The sequence below is a fragment of the Ornithorhynchus anatinus genome, chromosome 6, assembly GCF_004115215.2.
Source record: "Ornithorhynchus anatinus isolate Pmale09 chromosome 6, mOrnAna1.pri.v4, whole genome shotgun sequence".
Taxonomy (NCBI): Eukaryota; Metazoa; Chordata; class Mammalia; order Monotremata; family Ornithorhynchidae; genus Ornithorhynchus; species Ornithorhynchus anatinus.
The window spans coordinates 22213571-22233659 of NC_041733.1; the positions used below are offsets into that span (position 1 = coordinate 22213571).

Genomic DNA, 20089 nt, shown 5'->3' on the forward strand with positions numbered 1-20089 from the left:
GCCTCCTCCTGAAAGACCTGCGTTGACAAGAGGGAGTAAAGAGCGTAGGAATCCCAGTGAAATGGGAAGAACAGGGCCCTGCCTTGCTTTTAAAATTCAGTGTTAAAAGATAAAGTGGCTCCCTGCTCCTATAGTAAAAACAGTGACAGAAGCTCTTCCTGGGGGAAGCTAGTCCCTTTACAACCTTTATTGTTTTGGTCAATAAAGTCATTTGGCCTCAAGCTCAACTCCACCCACTTCTTCCGGAAGCCACTGTTTTCAATCAGCCTTTTGGATAGAAGGTAAAGGGAGTTATATCCCGGCTAGATTACTGTGTCAGCCTGCTCTCTGATCTCCCTTCCTCCTCTCTCTCCCCCCTCCAGTCTATTCTTCATTCCGCTGTCCGCTCATCTTCCTGCAGAAACACTCTGGGCATGTCACTCCCCTTCTTAAAAACCTCCAGTAGCTGTCTATCAACCTCCGCCCAAAACAAAAACTTCTCACTCTAGGCTTCAAGGCTCTCCATCACCTTGTTCCCTCCTACCTTCTCTCTTTCCACTGCCCACCCCGCACGCTCCGTTCCTCTGTCGCCCACCTCCTCACCGTCCCCCGTTCTCGCCTATCCCGCCGACGACCCCTGGGCCACGTCCTCCCGCGGTCCCGGAACGCCCTCCCTCCTCACCTCCGCCAAACTGATTCTCTTCCCGTCTTCAAAACCCTACTTAAAGCTCACCTCCTCCAAGAGGCCTTCCCAGACTGAGCTCCCCCCTTTTTCCTTCTGCTCCCTCTACCCGCCCCTCACCTCTTGGCCTCTCCGCAGCTAAACCCTCTTCTCCCCCCTTTCCCTCTGCTCCTCCCCCTCTCCCTTCCCCTCCCCTCAGCACTGTACTCGTCCGCTCAACTGTCTATATCTTCATTACCCTATTTATTATGTTAATGAGATGTACATCACCTTGATTCTATATATTTGCTATTGTTTTAATGAGATGTTCTTCCCCTTGATGCTATTGTTCTTGTCTGTCTACCCCAATTAGACTGTAAGCCCGTCAAAGGGCAGGGACTGCCTCTATCTGTTACCGATTTGTCCATTCCAAGCGCTTAGTACAGTGCTCTGCACATAGTAAGTGCTCAATAAATACTATTGAATGAATGAATGAATTAGTTGGGGAATGTTCTTCCGACAAGGATCATCTATAGGGATAAGAACGTGATGTGATGCACAGGGAGTGTATGGCCTTCGATCAAGGTGCAAAGACAGGAATGCAAATGCTTCTAAATGTGGTCTTTCCCTGTGTATGGCCCTCGATCAAGGTGCAAAGACAGGAATGCAAATGCTCCTAAATGTGGTCTTCATCAAGAATGGGACACCTCCATCGAAGTCCATCAGACTTTGTGCCCCATGACAAGGACTGTCATTTGCTTTCTCTTTCCTAGGAACCTTTTCCTCTCCCAAGCTCCACAGAAAACGTCCCTTGAAGGCTGGACTCTATATGCATTTTCCACTTGGCTAGCCCGTACAGGAATTTTTATTTTTTTTGGTATTTATTAAGCGCTTACTATGTGCAGAGCACTGTTCTAAGTGCTGGGGTAGATACAGGGTAATCAGATTGTCCCTCGTGAGGCTCACAGTCTTAATCCCCATTTTACAGATGTGGTAACTGAGGCACAGAGAAGTTGTGACTTGCCCATAGTCACACAGCTGAGATTTCACTTGGCCCATTCCAATGCTGCCGGAGGAATTTCCAGGATAGAGCTCCCAATTTAAGCAGCTTAACATCCGTGTACTACCAACCTCGAGGAGCAGTGTGGCTAGGTGGAAAGAGCCCGGGTTTGGGAGCCAGAGGTGATGGGTTCAAATCCTGGCTCTGCCACTTGTCAGCTGTGTGACCGTGGGCAAGTCATTTAACTTCTCTGTGTCTCAGTTACCTACTGTAAACCCGCCATTGGGCAGGGATGGTCTCTATCTGTTGCCGAATTGTATATTCCAAGTGCTTAGTAGTGTTCTGCAAAGATTAAGCGCTCAATAAATGCTAATGAATGAATCCCCATTTTCTGAGGTAACTGAGGCCCAGTGAAGTGACTTGCTCAAAGTCACACAGCAGACCAGTGGCAGAGGCGGAATTAGAACCCATGACCTCTGACTCCCAGGCCCGTGCTCCATTCATGACGCCGTGCTGCCGTTTAATAATGTTGGTATTTGTTAAGCGCTTACTATGTGCAGAGCACTGTTCTAAGCGCTGGGGTAGATTCAGGGTAATCGGGTTGTCCGACGTGTAAAATCCCCATTTTACAGATGAGGTAACTGAGGCCCAGAGAAGTGAAGTGACTTGCCCAAAGTGACACAGCTGACAAGTGGCAGAGCTGGGATTGGAACTCATGACTCCCAAGCCCGGGCGCTTTCCACTGAGCCAAAATGCTTCTCTATTTCCTCGATGGAGTGGCCCCTTCACCTTCTTTTTGCCCTCCCCCCGTTTCAACCCCGGCCAAGATGTCGGACCAGAACTCCAAGTGGGCCGCGCTGAGAAGCCCGCGCAGGGAGGCGCGTCCGCGACGCCAACGTGCTCGTCCCCGTGCCCCCGCCCGTCCCCACGGGAGCGCGCGGCCCGCAGGAGAGCGCCGATTGGTCCATCGGTTGGTGGGCGGCCTTCTCGGCCAATCAGCGTCCGGACAGCTCCTCCTTTCAGCCAATCGACTGCCGCGGCGCGGGAGAGTACGAAACTGAGCGGGGAAGGAGACGGACGGCGGGCAGCGGGGACCCAAATCGGGACCGGCTCCCGCCCGAATAGTGGGGCGCGCAATGGCGGACGGCGGGGGAGAAGAAGACGAAGAGATGGAATTCGGAGGGGAAATGGCGGAGATGAGAGCCCAAGAGTGAGCTGTTGGGGTTTTTAATGGTATTTGTTAAGCGCTTACTACGTGCCAGGCAAGCGCTGGGGGTAGAGTTAAGTAGATAATCATCAAAATAATGTTGGTGTTTCTTAAGCACTTAAGCAGCGTGGCTCAGTGGAAAGAGCCCGGGCTTGGGAGGCGGAGGTCATGGGTTCGAATCCCAGCCCTGCCACTTGTCAGCTGTGTGACTGTGGGCAAGGCACTTCACTTTTCTGTGCCTCAGTGACCTCATCTGTAAAATGGGGATTAAGACTGTGAGCCTCACGTGGGACAACCTGATTACCCTGTATCTACCCCAGCGCTTAGAACAGTGCTCTGCACATGCTAAGCGCTTAACAAATATCAACATTATTATTATTTCCACTGCCCCATTCTACTCTCCCCACCTTCAGAGGGCACCTGTACCATGCTCTGCAGGCAAAAGGTCTTCAGTAAATGTTATTGATTAATCAGGCAATCAAGTGTACTTATTGAGCATTTACTGTGTGCACAGCAGAACAGTGTACTAAGCACTAGGGAAAGGAAAATACAGCAGAGTGGGTAGGCGTTTTCCCAACCCACAAGGAGTTTACGGGCCAGAGCGGGAAAGGGACATTAAAATAAATTAAGGATACATACATAAGGGTTGTGGGACTGATGGTGGCATGAATATCAAGTGTTTCAAGGGTTCAGATTCATTCATTTGGTAGTATTTATTGAGCGTTTATTATGTGCAGAGCACTGTACTAAGTGCTTGGAATGTGCAGTTCGGCAACAGCTAGAGACCATCCCTGCCCAAGTACACAGATGAAGAAGGGAGAGGGACTAAGGGAAGCTGGGGCTTAGTTGGGGAAAATCTCTCGGAGGACGTGTGATTTTTAATAAGTCTTTGAAGTTGGGGAGAGTAGTGATCTGTCATATATGAAGGGGGAGGAAATTCCAGGCCAAAGGGAGGACGAGGGCAAGGGATTGGCCCATGGGATAGACGAGATCGAGGTAGAGTGAATGGGTTGGTTTTAGAGGAGTGAAGTGTGTGGGCTGTGTTGTAGTAGGAAATTAGTGAGACGAGGTAGCAGGTGAGCTGATCGAGCGCTTTAAAACCGTTGGTAAAGAATTTCTGTTTAATGCGGAGGTGGATGGGCAATCGCTAGAGGTTCTTGGAGGAGCAGGGAGCCGTGGATTGAATTTAAAGTAAAAAAAAAAAAAAGGAAAGCAGCATAGCCTAGTGGAAAGAGTACAGGCCTGGGAGCCAGAGGACCTGGGTTCTAATCCCTACTCCGCCACTTGCCTGTGGGCAAGTCACTTCACTTCTCTGAGCCTCAGTTTCCTCAACTGTAAAATGGGGATTCAGTACCTGCTCTCCCTCCTATTTGACGGTGAGCCCCCTGAGGGACAGGGACTGCGTCCCACCCGATTCACTTGTACCTACCCCGGTGCTTAGTATAGTGCTTGACACGTAGTAAACACTTAAGAAACATCATTTTGGAAAAAAAAGAGATCCGGGCAGCAGAGTGAAATAAAGACTGGGAGGCAGAAAGCTCAGCGAGAAGGCTTTTTCAGTAGTTCCTAGATTAGCCTCACCTCCCTTGCAGGGCTCTGAGTTCTGTGATGGCCATCCTCGCCTCCCAGGATGGACGGGAGGAAGCCGAGGCTGAAGTGCCAGCCAAGCTCCTTGCCGAGTTTGTGATGGTGAGTCATGTGGGTCAGGGCTTTGGAGGGAAGAGGACTCTTAGTTTAACCCTACCCCCTTTCTCCTGGGGATGCTTGTCCAGGGAGAAGTGAACCAGTGATGTGTTCGATTAGGAATGTACTTTCCTTGCTCCCCAGACTCTCTTCTCTCCACCTTGCACGACTTTAGGACTCGAGAAAGAAGGACAAGTTACTCTGCAGCCAGCTCCATGTGGTGCAGTTCTTGCAGGATTTCCTGGAGCATATGGATGCAGCTCCCGGATTCCATATCTCGGAGGAGGAGATCCGTGAGTATGGGTGGGGGCAAGGGGCGTGGGGAGTGGAAGGATGATGAGAAAGGGGGGTTTCCCTCGTTCAGATCCTTCTTCCCTTTGGTCAGAACCTGAATTCCAATCCCAGAACCGTTTGTGCCTACACCCCTTGGGGAGCGTAATGGTAAAGGGGCCACGGGGATGGATAGATTTTCCCCTCCTCCCTTCCCCCACCCACCCAGGAAAAGAGGCCAATGAAGCCAAACAAAAGTGGAAGGATCTCAAAGGGGACTACCAGAAGCTGGTGGAGAAAATCGAGGAGGCCATGCCACGGGTTTTGCAGCAGGTGGAAGCTCTGCAGAAGAAACGGGAACTCCTGGAGGAAGCCCTCAGTGAATACCAAATGCAGGTATATTGTGCCAGGACAGCGTGAGGGGATGGGCGTGGGCTGAAAAGATGGCAAACTCCCATCTCTCCAAGACTTAGGGAGGATTTGTGGTCCCTGGCTGGGCCAGATGGGGAGGGCAGGAGGGCTGCCCAGAACCAAGGACTTGGGCCGGGGAGGTGACTGGGGGGGGGCGTCAGAATTTGTCCAGGAGACCCCCCTCCATAGTCCCTGATTTGCTTCCTAGAAACACTCTACTGAGGAGAAACTGCGAGCTGTTCAGGAACAGAAGCAGCGGGACCAGGTACGAGGTTTATGGACTCTCCGCCCTGTGGGTGAAATTAGGCCCTGAAAAGGCCGCTTCTCCAGGGGCCCGGGAAGTTGGGAGGGGCAAACTAGCAGGAGAACCTGCAGCTTGTCCTCTAGCAACTGTGCTATTAAGCACTTACTATGTGTGATCTCTAAGCGCCGGTAGCGGATATGAGTTAATCAGATCAGACCGGATGCAGCCCCGTCCCTTATGATGCTCTCTTTTTTGACTCCTTAGAACTGCAGGGCGATGGGGGTGATGAATGAGTGAGGAGGGAAAATGCTTGGGCCTTTCGTTCCCTAAGCCTTGGTGCCTGATAACTGCTGGCAAACTCTTTCCCAGCAGAAGGAGGGAAGGCCTGGGGAGGAGGGGGTCCTAGTGTCAGAGGAGGGAGGACTTTGAACCCACTACACCCCTTCTCTGCCTCAGAAGGCTCATAAATGTGAGTACTGCAAGAGGGATGGGGACCGTGTCTTAATTCTCACCTGGGTATTTTCTCCCAGTGCAGAGCCCAGTTCTCTGCCCAGTGTAAGCACACTTAAATGTTGTTATTACTACCCATGGAGGAGGTTGGGGGTGGGGGGGGCATGCCCTAGGTCAGCAACACCCTCCCCACCACTCCATTACCTCATCAGGAGCAATGGCAGCACCTGATTGTCGGGGTGAAGGAGGCCCACAACAGACGGATGCACTGCCATAATGAGCTGCTCCGGCTGCAGGGGGAGATGCAGAGCCTGGAAAGCACCGTTCGCGGCGGGAAGGATGAGGCTCTGAGGTGAGACCCCGGGGAACGGGAGTGTGAGGGGCCAGGTCCCAAAAAGCTGTGGGGAGAAGCAGCATGGCCTAGTGGAAAATGCTCGGGCAGGACCTGGCTCCACCCCTGTCTGCTGTGGGACCCGGGGGAAGTCACTTCACTTCTCTGGGCCTCAGTTACCTCATCTGTAAAATGAGATTTAAGATGCTGAGTCCCATGTGGGAGATGGACTGGGTCCAGCCCGAGTAGCTTGTTTCTACCCCAGTGCTTAGTACAGTGCCTGGCACATAGCGCTTAACAAATAACAGCAATATCCAAAAAAGGGGTCTAAGAGTGGCTTGAGGACCAGCCCCCTCTGCCGTCCTCTCTCCCCAGACAACAGGCCCTGCTGCAGCTTCTCGAGCAACTGCAAGGAATGCGGCTGCTCTCGGTCACCGCCAAGGAGATGGTGATGGAGCTGAGCGCAGGGCCGGAGCATTTGAAGCTGGTGCTGACGTGGACTGAAGATGGTCAGTTGGTGGCCAAGGTGAGTGCCCCGGGGCGAGTTAGAGAGCCAAAGGGCGAGCTGTGGTAACATGAACGAATATATCTATATACGTATATGGATAGACATACATGCGTATATATATACATATATATATACATGAACACGCCCTTTCTTCTCCCATTTTTCAGAGTGACGGTTCATACTTCAATTTAGCCCAGGTGTTCTCTGACGCGTCAAATGACTTCCTAGAGACCCAGCATAAGTACTACAGCCAGGCCCAAATACTCAGCCAGATCCAGGAGCTGCAGACCAAGTTAGTGACGCCCCCCCCCCCCAACCAGCCCTCAGACATCCTGGCCCTGTTGCCTCCTCCAGCCTCTGCTTTTTTGTTCCCTGGTAAGGCCCTGGAGGCCCCTGAGCCAAGGGCGGGAGCTGTTGCTCATATCTCCCTCGCTCTCTCCCTCTCTCGGTCTCTCCTCATCCAGGTTCCCCTTAGACTGGAAACAGCAGGAGTGGCAGCTGCGTTACCTGAAGCCATCTTGTGTGTGCACCCTCGCTGTGCAACCCGGTTTGCTGGGTTCATCCAGCCTTGAGGCGGTGCGGTTGATCTCCGTGGAGGGCCTCCCGAACCCCCCCGACCTGTTGCTGTACAAGGTGCGTTCCGGGTTGGGGCACGGGGATGGGAAGATGCAAGGAGATCACTGCTGTGGAAGGGCCAAGCGGTGGGGAGGAGTGTTCACGAGGTGCGGGCCGGCCTGCCCGCCCGTACGCTGGGGCTGGGGAGTGCCATTTGGGGCTACGTCAAAAGGAGTGGAAAGCTCCTTCAGCTTTCCAGAATTGATCTCTGTCTCTCTTGTTCTCTCTCTCTCTCTGCCTGCTCTCTTTCTGTCTCTTTCCCAGCCATCGCAGCCCAACCCCACCCTCCAGGACTGGCTGGAGTACCTCAGCACTACTGACTTCTGAGCCTCCCAGAAGCCCCCTACCGGGACCAAGCCCCCTCCAAGTTTATTCCAAATAAAGGCCCGATCCTCCAGGTGGTGGCTCCTCACCTCCTCTCCTCCGGATTTTAGGCCCGGAGGGGTCAGGCCTTGTGACCCGAACAGCCGCAGACCAAAATCCTAACAGGGGTAAGGGCTGCAGCTTGAGAGGGCAAGCAGATTTTCGGTGGATCAGGTGGGCTCCCCACTGGGGCTGCGGGCACGGGGGGCAGCGGGGAGCAGGACATCCAGAGCTGGGGGTGGGTCCCAGCCCTAGGGGGCGGAAAATCACTGCCGTGGAAAGGGCCGAAGCAGCGGCCCGCTGCAGCTCGCCACGGCTGTGGGGAAAATCCCAAGTGATGAAACCTGGGCTCGTGATATGGAGCTGCGGTTTGACCTCTCCCGCTTCTCCTCCGCAGGCATTCCTCTCAGTGTGGGATGCCGCTGTGGCGGCTCTGTTGCTTGGCTAGCAGCAGAGGTCTGCCGTCAGGACAGGGCAGGAGGGGAAAAAGCACACATCGTCCCTGAGGGCACTATCACTCCTCGGGGCCGGGGAAGAGGGGTGGGGTGGGGGGTCCCCCACCATCCTCCCCTGATGCCATCCAGTCAGGGACAACTGTTGGCAACCTCAATAGCCGGATGAGTGGGTGGAGCCTCATGTGGACGTGGTGTAGGCAGATCAAGCTGTCCTACAGACCAACCAACGCGGGCGGAGGATTTACTCTGCTCCCGACCTCCCCATTTCCAATGGCACCCGGGGCCAGTGGAACCTGCCGCCTGGTGAGCAGAGCGACAGGGAGACCCCTGAGCGGGAGGGGATCCAAGCAGCCTTGTGGGGGGTCACACAAGCATGGTGATCATGGTGAGCTGGGGAAACTTGAGGCTCCAAAGCCTCTGTGGGCATGCTCACTGACCCCCCAGGGCTGGCACAGCGGTGGCATGGGCTGCTCTCGCCAGGAGCTATGGTCTTCCGAGCCTGAGGTCCTCAGGCAGGAGACCATGTACGGCTGTTAATGGGATGAATCCCGTCCCGTCCCTTCCTCCCCCATCTCCTGGCCCGTGGGAGCTGAAAAGCAAGAGGGTGAGAACTGGCCCGAGGGCCTTCAGCCACTGGATTAGCGGCCACCGCTGAATAATCTGCCAGTATAGGCCAGTATTTGCTCCCCTGGAACAGGCTCAATCCCGTACTGTTCTCTGATTAGCCGCCACTGTTGATGCCACCTGCTTGCCTGCTGTTGCTTCAAACTGGGCCTCGTTCCCATTAAAGCCACGCAAGAAGTAGATTGGTGCAGCAGTAAGCTCACATCCTTGCCAGCTCCTGTGCCAGGGAGAGGACGAGACCAAGGTCCCTTCCTGGAACTGTGTTTGTCTCCGGCATCCAGGCCCTCGCTCCGTGGGGCATATGGGAAAGAGCAACAAGAGCTAGTGATATATGGCGCCAAGCCCAGTGTAGTTTTCCTCGGGCAGGAGGACTGGCAAAATGGAGTCACAATTGAGGCCCCTCGCGTCTCCAGCTCAGGATAGAGCACAGGGCTGCCTTACCAGGGGGTTGGGGCAAGGGGAAGAGTTCGTTCTCATCAGTGCCCCTTCCCGCCTCTGAAGAGCTTCATAATAACTGAGGACAAAGCATTCCCTCTTGTTGTCTTGTATTCCCGCTCGTGGCAAGTGTTCTCCCATCTGTGGCGCCTGCCGCTGGGTAGCTCCGTGGGGAAGGTGGACAGCCAGAAATGTGCATGCTCCTCCCCCACAGAAAGCCCGGGGTCACCAGGCTTAACTGCTTCCCGCCAGCGAGGCCCAACACGAGGGGCCTGCTCTTAGGAATCATAGCGGTTTAGGTACTTCTGGTCTCTCTTTGTTACTTTTTTCTCTGTTGCAACTTTTCCCTCCCCTACTTGCATCCAGGGCCCCCCCCCCCGGCCTGAGGCACTTCTTTCCCCTGTGAAGGCGGACAATCGCAATGGGTTCTATATAGGAAAAAAATAGTTTATTGCAGCTGCCCATCTTGGTTCTGCTGATGGCTCTAGAAGAGAGAAGTTGAAAGGTCACAGCCCAGGAAAAGAAGACGGAGTGGGAGAAGGTGGTGTAAGGGCTGGGAGGACCCTAGGTAGTTCCCCTGTCCCTGGCATGACCCAGCCGCAGCCACACCACTTCTCTTGGGCAACCTGGCCCACTTCCTGTTTGAGCAGGGTTATCGGGGTTCAGAAAGGTCATGTTCTACCGAGCGCACACTAATCGTGAAGCATCTCCCATTCTCCCTCAACACCTACCTGGATTACCACATTGTATGGGACAATGACCCGGCTGTGACATTGCCAGTCCCCAGTATCCTCCTAGCTTTACTGTTATTAGTATTATTTTTATTGTTACAGTAGGGGCCACCCCAGGGTCTGCTTCTCTCCCAACGTTATGATGGCAGATCAGAGGGTCCCCGGTCTCTTCGCCCCACCAGTGTTGGATTGGACGGAGGTGGGAAGTTGGGGCACTGGGTCGTCAATACAATGAAAGCAACTAAATAGCCTGTGGGTTATGTCCAACCAATTACCTTGTATCTAGCCAGTGCTTAGTTCAATGTCTGGCACATAATGCTTGACAAATACCACAATTTTTATTATTAATAGCCACTGCACTTCTAACCTTCAGGGCTTACTTAGCCTTAGAGGCTAAGATTTTTTTTAACTCCCGGAGTGCAGATGTGGTTCCCCATCTCTCCTCACATTGAACATCTCAGGATACTTTGGGGGGGTGTGAGGGAGATTGGGCTCAGATACAAGGAGGAGGGAACCAAGGGGAGGAGACTCAAGGGACACAGAACTCAGCTGCCCCTCGCCCCCCATTGCAGCAGCCTGTGGGGGCCCTCGGTCCAGGTCTGGTCTGCTAGGTCAGTCGGTCTGGGAGGACTGGAAAGGACCAAGGAAGAGTGTCAATGACCATGGGAGACCAGCTGGAAAACCACCCCACCCTTTTTCCCTCTCTTGATCCCACCATGGTATCTGGATGCCCCCGGAGAATCCTCCTCGGAGGATTTGGGGAAAAATCCCTTTCCTAGGCTCCCTTGGCCACCCAGCCCACACACACAGCTCAGCCTTCCTGTCCTGAATTGTGTGATCCAATACTGGGGTCCTGCCTCCGCCCGTTTTGTCGGATGGGCAGCCTCACTTCTAGATAATATCCGTTCCCCTAAGATTCCCTCCAACACCCAATCTCAACCAGAATCAAGCACGTGTCTTAGCGGATAGAGCCACAGGCCTGGGTGTCAGAAGGACCTGGGTTCTAACCCTGGCTCTGCCACGTATCTGCTGGGTGGCTTTGGGGAAGTCACTTCTCTGGGCCTCAGTTACCTCATCTATAAAATGGGGATTAAGATTGTGCATCCCATGAGGGACAGGGACTGTGTCTTATCTGAATAACTTGTATCTACCCCAGCGTTTAGAACGGTGCTTGACATATAATAAGCGCTTGACAAGCACCATAGTTATTATTCTCCCTCCCTTCCAAACCAGTCAACTCATTTATCTCAAAGGGTCTCCTTGTTGGAGGTGTTGGGGAGGGAGGGAGGAGAGAAGCAGAAGCAGACGGATAGACGGAGGGCATGTGAGTGGGCTGGCACTGACCTGCTCCCTACTTGCCGTCGTCCTTGAGCTCTTCTCCCTTGCTCTCCCCATTGGGAGAAGCCCCAGAGGCAGCAGCCTTGAAGCTGCGCTTTCTCTTCTGCACGTTCTGCTCAGGGTGGAAGATGATGATGTAGACCTTGGGCACGTACAGCATGCCCAGGGAGACCGAGGCGCTCAAACTCATGGACACGGTCAGTGTTGTCGTCTGGATGTAGATCTGGGGTCACCGGTGGGGAGAAGAGAAAGGCCTGGTAGAGGTGGGGACAGCACCAACTGCTCTTCGGCCTGGGCAGCGCGATTCTCCGTTTCTTTGGGTCTGGGGTTCAAGGCCCAGCCCCAGTGTCTGGGGTTAAAGGCCCAGGCTCAGTTTCATACTGTGGTGACCCGGCCCCCCCTCTGCTTGTTAGGGGGATGGTGAGTTTACCCAGTCACAGGATGGGGGAGACCTCAAAGAACAGACACCCCTTGTTGGTGGTTCTCCAAGCGGGCACCATGATCTTTTCAGATGGCCGCTGGGTAGCAACCAGAGGGTTTTCCTACTTTCCTCCCATCACCTTTTGTGGGTCACTTAATCCGATTCTGCTGTTTTTGTCATCGTTTATTTTTTATGGTATTTTTTAAGCGCCTATTATGTAGCAGGTATTGTGTGTGCCAAGCTGGGGTAGATACAAGCTAATCGGTTGAACACGGTCCATGTCCCACATGGGTCTCACAGCCTTATTAGTAATACCCCATATTACAGATGGGGTCACCGAGGCCCGGAGAAGTTAAGTGATTTGCGCAAGGTCACGCAACAGGCAAGCGGCAGGGTGAGGATTAGAACTCAGTTCCTTCTGACTCCCCGGCCCATGTTCTAGCCACTAGACCGTGCTGCTGTTCTCGCCCCGATTCCCTTCCTCTTTGCTCTCTGTATCTTTCTTCTGCACCAGGCCACCTCCTCGTCTTCTTTTTCTCTACTTAGACTGTGAGCCCCATATGGGCTAAGGACTGTGCCTGTCCCGATTAATTTATATAAAAATAAAAATTGTGGAATATGCAAAACGCTGCACCGAGCCCTGGGGTAAATCAAAAACAAGCAGGTTGGACACGGTCCCTGTCCCACATCAGGCTTGCAGACTAAAGGAGAGGGAGAACAGGTACTGAATCCCCGTTTTACAGATGAGGAAGCTAAGGATCAGAGAAGTTAAGTGATTTACACAAGGTTGGCAAGCTGGCAAGTGGTGAAGTCGGGATTAGGCCCCAAGTCCTCTGACTTCCATTAGGCCATGTTGCTTCCCTATTTCTACCCCAGAACTTGGAACAGCGCTTGACGCGTAAGCACTTAACAAATGCCATAATATTATTATTATTACCCTCTAAGATTTTGATCACAATCCTTGCATCTTGGCCCTGTGCCTCTCTTCCCACTCCATCTGCCTGACTTTCTCCTCAGTCTCCCTTCAGGGCCCACCTTCCCATTCTTCCATCTCTGCCGAACCTTCCCCCAGCCCAGGGGCTGACTGGACCGAGGGCCGCCCCTGCCCCCGAGCCCCTCACTCACTTTCTCGGCGGACTGGGCCGTCCCAAAGAAGATGGGCACGAAGGCGAGCCAGACGATGCAGGTGGTGTACATGGTGAAGCCGATGGGCTTGGCCTCGTTGAAAGTCTCGGGGACTCCGCGGGCCTTGATGGCGAAGACGGTGCAGGTGACCATGAGCACAATGCTGTAGCTGAGGCAGCAGATGAGCGAGAGGTCGGACATGTCACACTTGAGCACGCCCCGGGCCCGCTCGGGGTTGGGGGTGCGCTGCTCCTCGTAGTCGACGACGCTGTGCGGGGGCCGCACACCCAGCCAGGCCACGACGGCCACCACCTGCACGGACATCAGGCTGAAGGTGATGACCAGCTGGGAGGCGGGACTGATGAAGCGCGGGGGCGTCACCGACCTCTTGCCCTGCTCGAAGATGCGGTAGATGCGGTTGGTCTTGGTGAGCAGGGCGGAGTAGCTGACGGCCATGCCCAGGCCCAGGAAGAGGCGGCGGCCGGCGCAGACGGCCACCCCGGGCTCGGCGATCATGAGGAACGTGATGAAGTAGATGAGGAAGATGCCGGTGAGCAGCACGTAGCTGAGCTCGCGGCCGGAGGCCCTCACGATGGGCGTGTCGTTGAAGCGCACGAAGGTGGCCATGACGCAGCTGGTGGCGACGATGCCCAGCACGGCCAGCAGGATGGGCAGGGCCGCCCAGGGCGAGCTCCACTCCAGCTTGACGATGGGCGTGGGTCGGCAGCCGGTGCGGTTCTCGGTGGGCCGCATGTCAAAGGGACAGACCTCGCAGCTGAACTCATCCAGCTGGTACTGGTAGCCGTCACACAGCTCGCAGTGCCAACAGCACGGCACCCCCTTGACCATCTTCTTCCGCTCTCCGGGCCCACAGGGCTGGCTGCACACAGAAGAGGGCACCTCCGGCCGACCTCCGGACCACTGCATCTCTCCCATCTGGGGGCGGGGGAGGTGACCACCGAGGAGGGGAGCTACCGTCACCCAAGCCCCAGGTTGGTGCCGGTTCGGAGCCGGGGGTGACGGGGGCACGTGACGAGCAGCAAAGGTGCCCACCTCGGGCACCCTGAAGCTTAACTGCGGACTTCGGCTCCCGGGCTACTTAAGGGGGTTGCCATTGGCCACCTGGGCTTCCAGGTGACCGGCTGCGTACAAACAAGCTCCTTCTCCCAGGGTTGCCTCCTTCGGTAGGAGGGTCAGTGGAGGGAGGCAGGCTGGAATCCACGGAGGGAATCTGGGGACCAGTTTGAGGCCCTGATTGCCTGGCCTCTACCCCCCTCCAACCGGCCTCCACCAAGCCCCTCATGGACCCCGGCCACCTCAGGACCGGTCCGGGGGTCCTGGGAGGCGGGGACACTCACGTTCAACCGCAGGAATTCAGTCCACTGGCCGATGGCATGGTAGCCGGGGGCGCTGCTGTTGGTCAGCTGGAACTGGAAGATGTCGTAGCGGCCGGGGGCGTCACCATTCTCGTTGAACATCACGGGGGTCCCGGCGCTGCCTGGACGTGGGTCCACCCTCCCCCGGCGGGGGGTGCTCTGAGCGCTCAGGACCACCTCAGCTTCCTCCCGCTGGTCTCTACGGCTGCCCTAGCCCTCCTCCTGCCCAATCCACGCCCCGCGAATGTTCCCAGAGACCCCCCACCCCCGACTCTGAGTCGGCCCTCTCCCGCCCCCCCACCCCATCCCTGCTCCAGCCTCTTCGGTTCTCACCGTTGAAGTTGACGGCACGGATGTAATGCAGCAGCTGGCGCCCGTTGGAGGGGTCCATACTTGGACAGATGCCCCCCTGGCCCGGGCACAGAGCCTGGTGCAAATTGTGCAGCGCGTGAGCCACCGCATACACCGCGTCGATCACAAACTGGACTTTCCCTTCCTGTTCGTACGCTGAGTCCCGCCCAATCCGCTCTTCACCTGCCCCGGGAGTTAAAAAGGTAAGCCGGAACCGGGTCGACGTCATCGGCTCAGTCATCCACATCTCCTCCCCCACTTCTCTACCTCCTCTTCCTCCTCTAGCCTCCCCACTCCCCCGGTTTGGGGGTAGGGAAGGGGCAGACGGGGCCTTTCTTCAGCAACGAATACTTTAATAAGGTATATGTAGGGAGCCCTGCCCTAGGTATTTGGGGAACATAAGTAAATATAAGGAAAAGATATCATCCCTGGCCTCAAGGGACTTAGAGTCTAATGGGGAAGACAAGGAAAAGATGACCATTTTAACCAATGGTTAAAAGGAGCATGAAAGGAAATAGAAATGTAAATAGATATATTCCCAGGCATACCGAGGGGACTGAGGGAACATCATAGGGGAGGAGATGGAGGGATTCATCAGGGAATTTCTCCTGGAGGAGAGGGGACTCTCTAGGAGGGTTTTTAGGAACGGGAAGGACCTGGCTTGGTGAAGGAGACAGGGAAGGGAGTTCCATGCGGGGAGAAAGGCATCAGCAATAGGTCAGAGGAGGAGGAGGAGGGAGAGTTAAGGGTCAGAGGTGGGGAGTGGGGAAATTTACTTGATTAGGAGGTCGGTGGAAGAAGAGGCTAGGAGATTTCATCCCCAGACCCAAATCGGCTCTGAAGTGGAGGTTTTCCAGCAGCCCCTCTTCTTCCCCAGTAACCAGTAGCTTCTCCCCAAAGTGCTTCTCACCAGTGCACTTGCGGGAGGATCCTTCATGTTGGGCCCCCAGATGGGTCAGCTGGCAGTGGAAATTGTCCTCCCAGAACTCTGCAAACCAGATGTTGCGCCGATTGTTCTCCAGGGAGCGGCTGGTGAAATACTGGTCGAAACCTGGTCCGGTGTCGAAAGGGCAGGAGGCACCATCAGTCAATCGGTGGCATCGACTGAGTGCTTACTGTGTGCAGAGCACTGTACTAAGTGCCTGGGAGAGTACAGTGTAACGGAGTTGGTGGACACGTTTCCTGCCCACAACAAGCTCACGGTCTATAGGGAGTGTCTTATCTACCTCCATCGCTGTGTCTGGTGCTTACTGAATTCAGAACAAGTGCTTAGCAAGTGCTAGACTGCTAGAATAATGGGAGCGAATGGCATGCGGGGAGGAAACCAAGTCTGCTCCCCTACAGGTGGTCCTTCCTGGATCACCTCCCCTTCCCAACAATCACCTGACCACCCAGGAGAAGCACTGTGGCCTACAGGATAGAATATGGGCCTGGGAGTCAGAAGATCATGGGTTCTAATCCTGGCTCCAACACTTGTCTGCTGTGTGACCTCAGGGAAGTCACTTCAGTTCTCCGTGCCTCAGTTACCTCATTTGTAAAATGGAGATCGAGACTGTGAGTTCCATGTGGGAAAGGGGCTATGTCCAACCTGATTACCTTCTCTCTAGTCTAGTGCTTAGAACAGTGCTTGGCCCCTAGTAAACGCTTAACAAATACGATTGTTTTATTTTTTTCTCCCAAAGTAATGAAAGGGAAGGAGGGGACAGAATGTGAGAACATGGAGTTGAGCTGTGAGGTTTTTTATGCTCTCTCTCTGGAGCAGGGCCGACCTTGAGAGAGAAGAGCGATACTTGGTGCGGGTCTTAGAAAGAACCGGGTACTCTCCCCTAAGGCCCGGGTGGCAGGGCCTGCTCACCGTCAATGGAGGCCCGTTTGGGTAAAATGGTGACCGCTCCCTCGGCCACATCCTCCAGGTTTAAGATGGGTGAAGTCTTGGCGCCCCAGCTGTCTGATCCCACCCAGAGAAAATGCCCTGTGAGGTTGGCGCGACGGGCAGCCTCCAGCACTCGTCTGTGAGGAGAGAGGGTGAACCAGACCTTCCCCCACCATCCCACCCACCTACTCACCAGCCCCCACCGCCAGTACCCGGCCTCCTTCCCGAACCCTGCTTCCCGGGACCCTCACTTGATGTCATCTTCATTGGCGAAGATGATGATGCCCCGGGCATTGGATGTCTCCATCAGCCGACCGATGAGCTTGTCAAACTCTCCTGGCTTCGGCTCTCGCGGGATCTTGATGGATTGGGCGATGCAGACCCCCCCTGAGGGGCCGCAGAGAGAGCGCTTCCTTACTTGGGGTGTCAGAACTTCCTGTTTCTGCCACAGCTTATCACTGCCCCTTCCACACCCCTCAATCTCCCTTCCTATTCTGGGGCTCCCAGTCCCTGCTCTTCGCCCCCCAACCCTTGCTCCAGGATCCCCTCTTGGGCCGCGAACACCAGCCGGCTGGCTCGCTGTCTTCTTGATCCCTTAGCCCCTCTGAGGACCCCTCTCTGTCCCCGGGGCCCGCCCTTCCACTCACCGGCCTCGCGAGAGATCTGCACAAAGGCCTCGACACCGCTTTCCCCATAGTTGCCCTCAGAGGCCAGCGTGGAGACATAGTTCCACCCCAGGGCCTTGACAATATCCACCATGGCCTGGGCCTGGTAGGAGTCGGGGGGCACCACCCGCGAGAAATAGTCGTAGCGGTTATTGTCGCTGAGCTCCGGCGCGGTGGAGGCGTAGCTGATCTGGGGGATCTGGTGGGAGGGAGACCTGGAGGATGAATGCACGCCTCCTCCCTCCCCCACCCACACACAAACACACACACCGCTCTTCACTTGTCCTCTCCCAGGGGGTCAGCTCTTTTCCTTGGTGAAATCGGCTAAACCTGCTCAGCCCCACACTTGGGGGTGTGGCTGCCCCTTTAAGGGTTACTCCTGGGGCAGGACGTTGGTGCCTGGGGATCCAGGGGTGGGAAGAGTGAGGTCCATCCAGGACACCAGGGCAGGGATCTGGCCCTTCCGCTAGCGGCTGGATTTGCATGATACCCATTAGGGAAATTAATCTCAGGGATTGGGGGATTTTTAGCAAAATGAGGAAAGGCTGAAGGTCAAAGAAATAAGGAGCATTCTGGGGGCATGTGGGCTGAGGGTAGGACCAGAAACAGAGCCCTGGGGAGTCTGCTTCCAGATCCTCTTGGCTAGGACTACTGGCCCCATCCCCCAAGCCCCAGCAGGGGCCTTCTCCAATCAATCACTGGAATTTATTGAGCACTGAACTAAGAACACTGTACTAAGCATTTGGGATGGTAAATTATGATAGAGTTGGTAGGCACACTCCCCATCCCATCCCCCCCATCCCTCTCACCGCAAAGAGGCGCAGCACGTTGGCCACCATGATGGAGACGGAGCTGGCGGACGCCCCGATGACCCCGACCACACGCTCCGGCTTGGGTATGATGGGCCGCTGGCCATCGGAGCAGCGCGCCTCGGAGGTGTCCCTCTGGATCAGGGCCTGCACGAAGCTGAGGGACTGCTCCAGGGCGTAGGTGTCTCGGGAGCAGGTGTCCAGGATGCGGGCCCCCAGCGTCAGGTTGGGCAGCAGCTCAGGGTCGCTGTTGATCTGGTCCAGGGCGTAGAGCATGGCTTCCATGCGATGAATGCCCTTCTCCTTCTTCACCTCCCCGCAGGGCACCCCGGCGGGGCCTCGGGCGTGGACCGGGAACAGGCCCCCCAGCGTGACGTCCCCCTCGATCCGAATCGAGTGAGGTCGTGGGGGCTGCTGGGCCCCCACCGAGCCCCATGGGGCCAGAAAGGAGAGAAGGAGGAAGGAAGGGAGAAGGACCGGGAGGCGTTCCATGCTTGGGGGATGGGCTCCTCACAGCCTGAAGGGAGAGAGGAAGGGACAGCTTCGAGGCACTGGGGATGCAGATTTTGCCCAAAAAGGTCTTCGTGGCCGGCTCTCTGAACCCCGGGCCTTCCAGGACCCTTCCCTGTTCTAAAGCAGAACCTGGTGAATGGAGGGATCGGAAGGGTGCAGAGACCTGATCCTGTCTTCTTGATTATGGGAGCGGAGGGAAGAACGTTAATTTCCTCCTTGTTAGCTGAAGCAGGGTGGCCTAGTGGATAGAATCCAGGCCTGGCAGTCAGAAGGACCTGGGTTCTAGTCCCGGCTCCAACCCTTGCCTGCTGTGTGATCTTGGGCAAGTCACTTCATGTCTTCTGTAACTGCCTCAGTTACCTCATCTGTAAAATGGGGATTAAGACTGAGACAGGGACTGTGTCCAACCCAAATTAGCTTGTATCCACCCTAGTGTTTAGTACAGTATCTGGCACATAGTAAGTGCTTTACAAATACCACAGTTATTATTACTGTTGTTGTTTCCAGGGGATTTTCAGGAGCCTCTTAAAGAGGAATTGAGCCCAGGTCCAACAGGAAGGAGGAGGACAAAAGGATGAAACAGAGGGGAAGGGGACAACGTCTTGGAGCGGAGCCCAATCCCAGACCCTCAGCAGCTCCTGCTCCTTCTTTCCAGGGTTTAGAATTGGCCCAGGCAAAAAGGGAGGGACCTGAGTTCTCAGGGCCCAAACCCAGATCTTTCACTCTCTGAGGAAAGATGGTTATAGAAGGGAGGAAGAAAGAAGGAACTCTCTAGCCCAGAGACAAAAGGCCTATGGCACCTGGTAAAGGGGAATGGTGCTGAAAAGCCTGTGGACAATACGCTCTAAACATTGTTTTTGATGTTGATGTTTTTATGTGATATTTGTTAAGTGCTTTCTATGTGCCAGACACCGTACTAAGTGCTGGGATAGATACAAGCTAATCAGGTTGGACACAGTCCCTGCTGCACATGAGACTCACAGTCTTTATCCCCATTTTACAGATGAGATAAATGAGGCCCAGAGAAGTGAAGTGACTTGGCCAAGGTCACACAGCGGACAAGTGGCGGAGCCAGAGTTAGAACCCAGGTTCTTCTGACTCCGAGGCCCACGCTCTATCCACTAGGCCACGCTGTTTCTAATCTTGAGATGATGCAGCCACGTCCTCTTCTCCCCACACCCCCAGCACTCCCTCCTGAGGCTCAGTAACCACTCCAGTCCTTGGAATTCTGGGGTCAAACCCATCCCCGCGAGTCTGAGCAGAAGCAGAGGACGCCCCAGGGGCGGGATGCGGGGGGCGGCAGGAGTGGCCTGAGCTCCTAAGGAAAGGTGAAGTCCTGTGGCTCTAGACTGTAAGCTCACTGTGGACTGGGAATCTGTCTACTTACTCTGTCACATTGTACTCTCCCAAGCGCTTTGAACAGTGCTGTGCACACAGTAGCGCCTAATAAATATAAATGATTAATGGTCTACTTGTTCTGGAGAGGCTCAGCAGCTCCTTCTGTGGGCAAACCTGCCCCTTCTGATGATGATGATGGTGGGGATGATGATTATGGGCTTATTATGTATCAAGCACTGTTTAATCTAGTTGGACACAATCCTTGTTCTACATGGAACTCATGGTCTAAGGAGAAGGGAGAACAGGTATGTAA

General features: G+C 55.0%; 2 protein-coding genes across 3 annotated transcripts; one reads left to right on the forward strand and one right to left on the reverse strand.

Moving 5' to 3' along the window:
• Positions 1-2687: 2687 nt before the first annotated feature.
• On the forward strand, positions 2688-7757 carry ZWINT (ZW10 interacting kinetochore protein). Of its 2 annotated transcripts, XM_029067095.2 has the most exons (10): positions 2688-2850; positions 4440-4536; positions 4706-4823; positions 5030-5196; positions 5420-5476; positions 6118-6257; positions 6612-6762; positions 6912-7036; positions 7209-7377; positions 7624-7757. In XM_029067095.2, exons 1-10 carry the CDS (start codon positions 2777-2779, stop codon positions 7684-7686), a joined length of 1161 nt encoding a protein of 386 aa, XP_028922928.1. In that variant the 5' UTR covers positions 2688-2776; the 3' UTR covers positions 7687-7757. The 2 variants fall into 2 exon arrangements, with proteins under 2 accessions (XP_028922928.1, XP_028922929.1); XM_029067096.2 differs by lacking the exon at positions 4440-4536 and having other exon boundaries at positions 2815-2873.
• A 1914-nt stretch (positions 7758-9671) lies between these two features.
• Positions 9672-18417, reverse strand: GRM6 (glutamate metabotropic receptor 6). The gene is made up of 10 exons (XM_029067129.2): positions 17926-18417; positions 17099-17315; positions 16703-16838; positions 16434-16588; positions 15489-15629; positions 14561-14761; positions 14210-14349; positions 12852-13787; positions 11312-11528; positions 9672-9720 (listed from the first exon to the last, which is right to left on the reverse strand). The coding sequence occupies exons 1-9, from the start codon at positions 18415-18417 to the stop codon at positions 11319-11321; spliced, it is 2628 nt and encodes an 875-aa protein (XP_028922962.2). The 3' UTR covers positions 9672-9720; positions 11312-11318.
• Positions 18418-20089: the final 1672 nt, after the last annotated feature.

What these genes read in the sequence shown, in the direction of transcription:
- ZWINT (XM_029067095.2), top strand. Translation starts at nt 2,777, where the DNA reads ATGGCGGACGGCGGGGGAGAAGAAGACGAAGAGATGGAATTCGGAGGG. An exon ending in GGGAAGGATGAGGCTCTGAG is followed by an intron (nt 6,258 to 6,611) that starts GTGAGACCCCGG and finishes CTCTCTCCCCAG; the next exon opens with ACAACAGGCCCTGCTGCAGC. An exon ending in CCGACCTGTTGCTGTACAAG is followed by an intron (nt 7,378 to 7,623) that starts GTGCGTTCCGGG and finishes TCTCTTTCCCAG; the next exon opens with CCATCGCAGCCCAACCCCAC.
- GRM6 (XM_029067129.2), bottom strand. Translation starts at nt 18,417, where the DNA reads ATGGAACGCCTCCCGGTCCTTCTCCCTTCCTTCCTCCTTCTCTCCTTT. An exon ending in GCAGATCTCTCGCGAGGCCG is followed by an intron (nt 16,839 to 17,098) that starts GTGAGTGGAAGG and finishes GCGGCCCCTCAG; the next exon opens with GGGGGGTCTGCATCGCCCAA. An exon ending in CCGTGCCGTCAACTTCAACG is followed by an intron (nt 14,350 to 14,560) that starts GTGAGAACCGAA and finishes ACCCACGTCCAG; the next exon opens with GCAGCGCCGGGACCCCCGTG.